The sequence below is a fragment of the Musca vetustissima genome, unplaced genomic scaffold (genome assembly GCF_032173495.1).
Source record: "Musca vetustissima isolate MV318-11 ecotype Yass unplaced genomic scaffold, APGP_CSIRO_Mvet_v1 utg1286, whole genome shotgun sequence".
In the NCBI taxonomy this organism is placed as follows: domain Eukaryota; kingdom Metazoa; phylum Arthropoda; class Insecta; order Diptera; family Muscidae; genus Musca; species Musca vetustissima.
The window spans coordinates 109,834-120,197 of NW_026880047.1; the positions used below are offsets into that span (position 1 = coordinate 109,834).

General features: G+C 38.5%; 1 protein-coding gene across 1 annotated transcript in view; it reads right to left on the minus strand.

Annotated features, from left to right (window-relative positions):
• The window catches only part of LOC133325370 (uncharacterized), a 29,463-nt gene extending 19,207 nt beyond the window's left edge, over positions 1-10,256 (minus strand). Inside the window, exons 1-4 of the mRNA XM_061534142.1 lie at positions 10,155-10,256; positions 7,962-8,313; positions 7,250-7,433; positions 6,990-7,113 (exon numbers count right to left, since the gene is read on the minus strand). Of these exons, the coding sequence (XP_061390126.1) occupies positions 6,990-7,113; positions 7,250-7,433; positions 7,962-8,313; positions 10,155-10,256 (762 nt within the window). The remainder of the gene's footprint in view (positions 1-6,989; positions 7,114-7,249; positions 7,434-7,961; positions 8,314-10,154) is intronic.
• Between the last annotated feature and the right edge of the window lie 108 nt (positions 10,257-10,364).

The window sequence follows — 10,364 nt, forward strand, 5'->3', positions numbered from 1 at the left end:
CATATCTTCACTAGCTGAGTTGATCAATACATGTGTGTCCGTCCGTCCGTCTATCCATTATAATTTGTAAACACGATACAGGTCACAGTTATGGACCAATCGTCACGAAATTTTGCATACAGAGGATGGGTTCTGGCCAAAGAAGACCCCTATTGTTTTTGGTAAAAATCGATTAATATTTAGAGGATGAAATGGACAAAAAACTTTATTTATGTCTTATTTTTTGATCGCTTTAGAAATTTGATATGGAGAAGGGAAGGTGATCGGACCAGAGAATAAGCTTGCCTGTTTTGATAAAGATCTGTCAATATTTAACGGGTCAAATGGACCCTGACTTTTGTGTAAAAAAAATACAAAATTTGTATTCAATAGCGTATATATTTAGTCCTGCAGGACATAGACCCGAAAAGTTGATGGTATATCCAAGAGGAGTGGTTGACTTTTAAATGCATACTAATTCCATTGTCGTATGTACTCAGATGTAGGAGTTACACTTAAATATTTACAGGTGCTTACATATTCATCTATTATTAATTAGTAACCCATTACCAACCTAGAGGGCGGGAATATAGCGCTGATTGCTTTGAAATTTTCCTTGAGGTTCCAGTTATGGTGAAGGACAACGCCTATTATTTTCAGTTATGATCAGTTAAAAATTTAGAAATGAAGTGGACCGAAAACTTAATTTTAGTAACCCATTACCAACCTTGAGGGCGGAAATATAGCACTGATCGCTTTTAATATTCCTTGAGGTTCCAGTTATGGTCAAGGACAACGCCTATTATTTTCAGTTATGATCAGTTAAAAATTTAGAAATGAGGTGAACCGAAACTTAATTTTTTGTGTTTTTCGAGTCGATCTATAGGCCACAATTGAAAGCCGAACATCACAACACAATTCACGGTGAAGGGAATCTGGACAAGTAATTAGAAGGGCTGTACTGAATATTAGAAACATTCGGAAAATATTTCAGTGTAAGAAGAGGTGTTGTTGACCTCTAATCGGGCCAGAGGATGCAACTATCACGAAATATTACCCAGGCACGTAATAAAAACCCACAGAAAGATAGAGTTCTGTGGTAGTTGTGTATGGTATCGTATGGCCGGCCCCGTCCGACTTTACTGCTCCGCTCACTAGTTTAAAGAATATTTTTTAAGGGACATATACAAGGCGTGGATTTTTTAAAGAATATGTTTTCAAGGTCTATAAAAGGCGTGGACTTTTTAAAGAATATTTTTTCAAGGTCTATATAAGGCGTGGACTTTTCAAAGAATATTTTTTCAAGGTCCATATAAGGCGTAGACTTTTTAAAGAATATTTTTTCAAGGTCTATATAAGGCGTGGACTTTTCAAAGAATATTTTTTCAAGGTCCATATAAGGCGTAGACTTTTTAGAGAATATTTTTTCAAGGTCTATATAAGGTGTAGAATTTTTAAAGAATATTTTTTCAAGGTCTATATACGGCGTGGAATTTTTAAAGAATATTTTTTCAAGATCTTTATAAGGCGTGGACTTTTTAAAGAATATTTTTTCAAGATCTATATACGGCGTGGAATTTTTAAAGAATATTTTTTCAAGGTGCTGTTGACTTCTAATCGGGCAAGAGGGTGCAACTATAATGAAATATTGCCCAGGATCGAAATAAATATCTGCAAAAAGATAGAGTTCCATGGTAGTTGTGTAGGATATCGTAGGGCCGGCCCCGTCCGACTATACTGCTCCGCTCACTGGCTTATAAATATTTTTTCAGGGACTATTAAATGGCATGGATTTTTTTTAAATATTTTTTCTTGGTTCCTTGAAAGGCGTGAATTTTTTTTACAAATTTTCCAGGGTTCTGGGTTGTTGAAAAATATATTTTATTTATGTTTCGTATAACCCCATCAAAATTATGTTAATGTCTTAAAGGTTAGGACATTTCATTAATTAATTTTTTAAGAGTTCGTGCTTTCCATTAAAATCCAAGCCGTACAAAAAAGAAATACCTCTGGCTTATTATGGTCGAACGGTCGTTTGGTCGATCAATAAGCCATACACAAAAAACATTCCCAGCATAACACCGCTGTTACATAATGGCGCCCATGACCTCGAGCAATATAACCAGCCAACCAGACCGTACCTAACCGATCATTATTCAAAAGAAGAGTTGATCGATAACACAAAAAAATATTTGACAGCGTTTTTAAAACCGCTTTGTTTACCAAAGCTTTCCCAAAGCCAAGTGTCAAGCAAACAAACAAAAAATCTGTGTCTGTCTTGCTTTCTTCGCCTCACGTTCACTGGGTCAAAGCGTCAGGCCAATATTATTTTTGTGGGCTACGTGAATTCCAATGGCACGCCATCAATGTCCGTCCAATGATATCATTGATTAGCCATTTAGGCCATTCCTTAATACGGCAGGGCAGACCTGCTTTTTTCATTATCCAAAAAAATAACGACAACAACACTAAAATCCATTGCGCACGCGTAACAAGCCCAAAACAAAACAGCGAATAACTGGTAAATAACATGGCTTACCTTGAGGCCAATAATTGATAATAACACAAAAAATAATAATTATTATTTTGGAATATTGAATGTAACCAACGTACAAAGTACGAAGTTCGATCCAACGTCATACAATTTTGGCTTTTTTGCTTTACCACAAAAAAGGTCAAACTTTGTTGAGACCTGTAGTCAAAAATTTTGGCTTCGTTTCTCAAGAGTAGAGGGGGTCTTCACAGTTCAGCGACATCATCCCTCCTTGACTTTGAAGACCTGGCTGGTGCTACGCAAATCAGGTCAATTACACATGACACACAAACAAAAGCAACACAGTTTCAAAGAGATTTCCACAAGGTTCGGAAGCAATTACTCGACACAAATTAAAAAGCAAAACAACAACAACTTCATAACAATTCTTCCGTTCTCTAAGATAAACAAAATAAAAACTGGTCATTCAAAACTCTTTTCTTTTTTTTTTTTTTGGTTAATCTGCTCCGCATCTAAGCACAATTCTCTCATCTGGAGTAACATCAAGCACACACAGACACACACCTTTTTTAATTCATTTAATTTTTGTTTTTCTTTGGAGGACGGTAATATCTCGATTTCGACCAGATTTTGAATTTCAAATCTGCGGATTATCGAAATATATTTTTTTAAATCGTAACCGCTCGAAACCGCTGTCGGTAACTTCACACCACGACTCTTAAACACGGACTAACAACTGAGTCACACTTGTTGACTGGTATAGCAGACAACCAACCAGTCAGCCAACCAACAGTCAGGTCAGTCAGCCAGCCTCTAACCCAACAAACGAACACCGGAGAATCAGCATAGTCGAAGGCAGGTGTAATTGCCAATTGTGAGTTTCTGGAGAGTTTTTTTTTTTCTCTCAAATTCACTCTCCCTCTCCGGTGAGTGATCGTGCAAAATAACAAATATTTTTATCTTTATTTTCTTTTGGGGTAAACCTTCGTCATCATCCACAACGTCAGAAGCATCAAGCATAGAAGATCAAAACAGCTACAACAACTGAAAAAACACGTGTTTACATACGGACATTAGGTTGGAACCGAGACCAAGAGTCGCGGATTTTTTCAAAATATTTTTTCAGGCATCCACACAAGGCATGGCGTAGAGGATGATAAATACCAAGCATCGGCTCTGATTGGCTTTAACATGGCAAAGTCCAGGCTTATCTTGGTCCCTCTTTCATCTCAATTGTGGACACTGACCTCCCGTGGTGCCACCTGGGGCAGCTATTTTCATCACCCGTTGAAATAGTGAGCTAATATGTGCCGCGAGTTCACCCATAAGAACTATAAGGCGTAAGTAACTCAGATGATCACGCCCTAATAGCTGCCATGAAATGGATAATAAAAGACCTCGTCTCCAAATTCACTCCTCTAGATGAGCGAATTGCTATAATCCGTATAAAAGCGAAGTTCTTTTACATCAGTCTCACTTGCGCCCATGCTCCGACCGACGATAAAGATTAACTGACCAAAGACATATTTTACGAGCGCCTAGAAACAGCATATGATCGCTGCCCTGGTCATGACAATAAAATTCTGCTAGGAGATTTTAATGCAAAAATCGGAAGGGACAATATCTTTGGCCCGACCGTCGGAAAATTCAGCCACTATGAAGAAATATCAGACAACGGCATGAGGCTGACTCCGAGGCAGCAAAAAACATGATAGTTAGCAGCACCAGATTCAAGCATCTCGATATACACAAGGCCACTTGGATTTCTCCCGATCGAACAACGAAAAATCAAATTGATTGTGTTGTCCGATTTATCCGAGGAGCGAATATCGATTCAGACCATTACCTTATGGCAGCCATGGTACGCACCCGTCTTAATGTAGCAGCAAAGGTGCGATCTAATGTAACACGGAAATTTGACGTCGAAAAGCTGCAAACACAACAGATAGCAGAAGCCTACTCCGCTCAACTTACCCATCTGCTTGACGAAAGCACCCCTTGTCCCGATAATAATATAGAAGCACAGTGGCAGAGAATTGCCCACTCCCTACAAACTGCAGTAGAAGGAACACTTGGGTACCAAAGACCACCATCAAGAAATCCGTGGTACGATCAGGAATGTCGTAATGCTACTGATATGAAAAACGCAGCGTATAGGGCAACCCTGCGGACAGTAGTAACACGTAATACAATGGAAAACTATCGGGAGAAAAGGAGAGAGGAGAAACGTATTTTTAGAAAAAAGAACAAGATAAACGAGAGCGTGAACGTGAGCAAATCGAGATGTACATGAGTCAGAATGAAGTCCGAAAATTTGGTGCTGGCACATCCTCCTGTGGAGATGAAGAAGGAAACCTGGTGACAGATACAGACAGAGTCCTGAGTATCTGAAAGGAGCATCTTGAAAAGCTTCTGGTATCAAATAGTGGTGGTGAAGAAGATAACCCAGAATCAATAATAAATGACGGTATAGAGTGTATACCACCTAGCCAAGATGAAAGGAGCATGCATCAGCTGATGAGTACAATTTGGCTAGAGGAATGCATGCTCAATTATTGGAACCTCAGCATCCTGTGTCCCGTGCACAAAAAAGGAGACAAGACGATATGTGCCAATTATAGAGGAATAAGTCTCCATCCCATCGCATATAAAGTGCTATGCAGCGTACTGTGAGAACGATTGACGCCAATGGCCAATTACGTTATTGTACCATACCAATGCGGATTCAGACCTGGCAAATCCACCATTGACCAGATTTTCACTCTGCGTCAAATCCGGGAAAAAAAACCCATGAAAAACACATCGACACATACCACCTATTCATCGACTATAAAGCCGCATTCGACAGCCCTATCCGTGTAAAATTAATACGGCTATGCAAGATAACTTTAAGTGGCACAAGGTCAGCAAAATTAATAGGCTATGCAGGAGCCCTTTAACTGGCACACGATCAGCAGTGACAGTTTGTCGTGCGATCTTTTTAACATCCTGTTGGAAAAGGTCATACGAGAGGCAAAGGTGAACAGAAATGGCACGCTGTACACCAATCAACACATGTTACTCGTCTATGTCGATGGCATCGGCATAATGGGTCGAACACTGAGAGCGGTTACAGCCACCTTTGAACAAACTAAGAAGGAGTCTGCCAAAGTGGATCTGGCAGTAAACGGCGAGAAGACCTAGCTGATGGTACCAACGCGCAAGACGTTCTGTAGACTTGGAGCAACTGTGGAACTTGAGAACTACAGCTTCGAGGTAGTTAAAGATTTTATATACCTTGGTACCACCATAAATAAAACGAATGACATCAGTTTTGAAATTCGGAGAAGGATTGTGATGGCTAACAGATGTGACTATGGTCTGATTGAGCAAGGCCACCTCACGCCAGACCAAACTCACACTCTACAAGACGCTGATACTACCCGTGCTGTTATATAAATCTGAAGCATGGATACTTGAGCAAACAGATGAGGCAGCTCTTGAGATAAATATTTTCCGACAGATCAATGGGCCGATCTGCGTTGACGGTGAATATGAGTTGTACCAGCTATTCTCGGACATCGACGTTGTTAGACGTATTGAGCTGCAGCGACTACGTTGGCCAGGCCTTGTTGTGATAATGGCTGAAGATGCCCCAACCCAGAAGGCATATAAAAGCGAACTAGCTGATGGTTCGCCCAGAAGGGGAAGGTCACGAATACGATGGATAAATCAAGTCGAAGACAACATTGTCGAAATTGGAAAAACTGCGCAAAAGACTGAAGCGCCTGGAAATCTCCGCCTAAGCTCGGCTTATGGAACTAATGTTCTGTCACAAGCCAGCTAAGTAAGTAAGTAAAAATCCACGCCTTGTAGAGATGCTTAAAAAATATTTGTAAAAAATCCACGCCTTGAAAAATATTTTTTAAGAAATCGACGCCTTGTATGGGTTAATGAAAAATATTTTTTTTAATCCAGGCTTAGTAAAGTCCTTGAACAAATATTAAAAAAAACCTTTTTGTACTTTTTCCTGGAAGTCGATGTGCTGTTATAGCATCAGCTATTATAACAGTATAACAGACTTTATTGTTGAAATGGCGTTAGTCGTTGCATACTTTTAGGCTGCCGAATAACATTATTCGTACCGGGGAGTATTAAATAAAATATTTCATTGAAGAATCCGCTCTATATTCTCCGAATATATTTTCCTATATGTTTTATTTCTTCTTTAGAATATTTAACCAGTTCCAGGCTCATATAGGGTTCTAAGAAAATTGAAATACATTTTTTTGTAATTATTTGTTGATATTAATTTTATTTAAATTTTTTTAAATAAATTCATAGTTCTCTATTTTTTTCTTTGTTCGGACTACTGTAACCGTATCTAATAAGTACAACAAACAATGCTTATATTCTAATCTTATTAACTAATAAAAAAACCCTGGACTTTGTTGCAGGGCTGCTACAAAACCATCAGACCATCATTGTGCTGCCGCCGAACATCACCCCGATATAATTTGTGCAAAAATCTCCTCACCTTGTACAGGCCAAATAGCAGAACTGAAAAAATACAATAGAGCAGAAAAATACCAGCAAAGGTACGAAAACATTGCAGGGGCTCTGACCAATCCAAAAAGGGGTAGACATAATGATTACCGATTCTGGAGAACAGAAAAATGAAAAACACGAAGAACGAAGCGACCACATAATTAGAAAAAGAATTATTAATTGAGAGCAAACATAACAAAAACAAGGTTGCAGCAATTATGCAAGGTAAGTAGCGAGCGATATACTTACTCATCCGTCCCGCCACATAGATAGTAGATGGCACTAAAGCAAAAGTAGACAACCGGCACTAGCATGGCATAGATGGTGTGCACCAAACGGACCGGAAATGCAACAATTACGAAGTCCACCAGCATGAATAGTAAATTGAAGCAGTGCGTTATTAGCGTTAGTTCGGGAAAGCGATGTGGTTTGTCTGTAGGGAGAAGAAGAAGAAAAGAAAGGAAATCAGTATAAAGGGGAAGAAAAACTTTATTAATTTTCTTTTCTTTGTTTTGGGTCCCTAAAAATCCACGCCTTGAAAAAATATTTTTTAAAAAATCCACGCCTTGAAAAAATATTTTTTAAAATATCCACGCCTTGAAAAAATATTTTTTAAAAAATCCACGCCTTGAAAAAATATTTTTTAAAAAATCCACGCCTTGAAAAAATATTTTTTAAAAAATCCACGCCTTGAAAAAATATTTTTTAAAAAATCCACCCCTTGAAAAAATATTTTTTAAAAAATCCACGACTTGAAAAAATATTTTTTTAAAAAATCCACGCCTTGAAAAATATTTTTTTAAAAAATCCACGCCTTGAAAAAATATTTTTTTGCCTTGAAAAAATATTTTTTAAAAAAATATTTTTTTAAAAAAATATTTTTTAAAAATCCACGCCTTGAAAAAATATTTTTTTTAAAAATCCACGCCTTGAAAAAATATTTTTTAAAAAATCCACTTACTCATCTTCCCATGCAGAAACATCCAATAGACCGTCGTGATCACTGATGCAATGGGCATTGCCAAATCGTGCAGTAGCCAATATGCCCTCACCATTCTCGGACTATTACAGGTCTGTGACACCTCCGATATAGACGATCTCACCTCAGCTACATCAAAATACCATTGCAGGGCCAGTATCGCACCCAACAACTCCGTTACCAAACACAACATCATTCCCCAATTTGTATAGAAAATAAAATATTTGCCATTTTCGAATTGATTGTCGATACACAGCAAAAATATCATGAGAAAAATCAGGGCCCACAGACAGCGATAGATGAGGAACCATAAACTTGTTTCACCGATTTGCCACTGCAATGAGAACGATAAGAAAAAAATGGAACGATTAAAAACCAAGAAGTGTAGAAAAAAATAATTGGTTTCGATATTACAATATGCGTATTCAACTTGAACTAGTTCGTTATGACTTTTTTCCGATTATTATTTTTTTTAGACCCACAACATTGTTTTGAGTAAGTGTGACTGAGCGTTACGTGATTTTATTTTAATTGCCGTTTAATCGTTTGCGAATGAATAAATAATTTTAATTGAGTGTGACATAATTAAATGGTAATAAAGAAACCTCTGTTCCGATCGCCTCGTGGTCACTTATAAAAACTCCCTCCAAGTCGCATGAAAAACTACCTTCTAGTTGCCTGTAAAAACCTATTGTGGTCCCTACAAATACTCCCTTTTTTACATTTATAAATATCACGTTCTGAAGGTCCATATAAACCCAATTCTAGTGGCCTATAGAGACTGTTCTCTGGTCGCCTATAAGGAACCTCTTCTAATCGCCTAAAAATCATATTCGATTTGCCTATAAAGATCCTCTTCAGGTCGCCTCTAAACATATTTTCTGTTTCGCCTTTAAAGTTCCCCTTCTGGTCGTGTATTAAAATCCTCTTCTGGTCGCCTATAAATACCTTATTCTGGTCGCCTACAAAGACCCTCTTATCGTCTATGAAGATTCTCTTCTTGTCTCCAATAAATAACTTATTCTGGTTGCCTATACAGACCCACTTCTTCTAGTCGCCTAAAAAATACCCTCTTCAGATCGCCTATAAAAACCTCTTCTGGTCGCATATAAAGACCTCTTCTGATCACCAATACAAACCACTTTCTTCTCGCCTCCTGGACGCCTATAAAGACCTCTTCTGGGGACCAATACAAAGCACTTTCAAGTCGCCTATACAAATTTCTTCAAATCGCCAACAAAGGCATTCAAATCGCCTATAATGGTCCGCCTCTTCTGGCCGCTTAAAAAACGCTCTTGAGGTCGCCTATAAAGACCCGTCTAAAAAGAACCTCTTCAGGTCGACTATAAATATCCTCATCTGGTTGCCTATAAATACCTTTTTCTTATCGCCATTAAATATCCTCTTCTAGTCGCCTATAAATACCCTCTTCATGTGGCTTAAAGATTCTCTTCTGGTCGTCCAGGAAGTCCCCTCCTCTGTAGGTCGTCCATAAAAACCCTCTCCAGTCGCCTATAAATATCCTCTTCAGTTCGCCTATAAAGGTTCTCTTCTGTAAAATACCTTCTTCTTATCGCCAATAAATATACTCTTCTGGTCGCCTGTAAAGATTCTCCTTCGGACGCCTACAAAAATCCTTTTCAGGTCGCCCATAAAGACCCTCTTCAGGTCGCCCATAAATACCCATTTCATGTGGCCTAAAGATTCTCTTCTGGTCGTCCAGGAAGTCCCCTATCAGGTCGCCTTTAAAGACCCTCTTCAGATTGCCTATACCATCCTCTGATCGCCTATAAATACCTTCTTCTTATCGCCGATAAATATCCTCTTCAGGTCGCATATAAATAAAGATTTTCTGCTAGTCGCCTTCTGGAGGTCTATAAAGACCTCTACTGGTCACCAATACAAACCACTTTCTGGCCGCATATAAACATTTCTTCCAATCGCCCATAAAAACACCTTCTGGTGGCCTATAAAGGCCCGCCTCTGGTCGCCAATAAAGACACCCTATATGGATGTCTCTCTAACTCTCTTCCTCCTATTAGACTCTCTTCTGATCGTCTATAAATACATTCTCTAACTTGTCGATATCAAACCCCTCAAGTTCGTTTATAGAGAATCCTCTAAGTGCATCTGTACCGGAGCCTCATCATCTATCTCTCTCGTTCTCATACACACCTGCGATTTATAGAATTCCTCCTGCTGATTGTAACGAAAATTCAAATTTTTATATTTAAATTCACAACGAAAACAATTCAGGCTGCTGGTGAAATATTTCATTCCGATTTTTTTTTTAATTTATTTTTTTCACTATCTACGATTTTTCGAAGTAAAAATTCCGTTGCTCGCCCGTGGTTCGTTCACTTTTGAGGTCCAAGTCATTCTGAA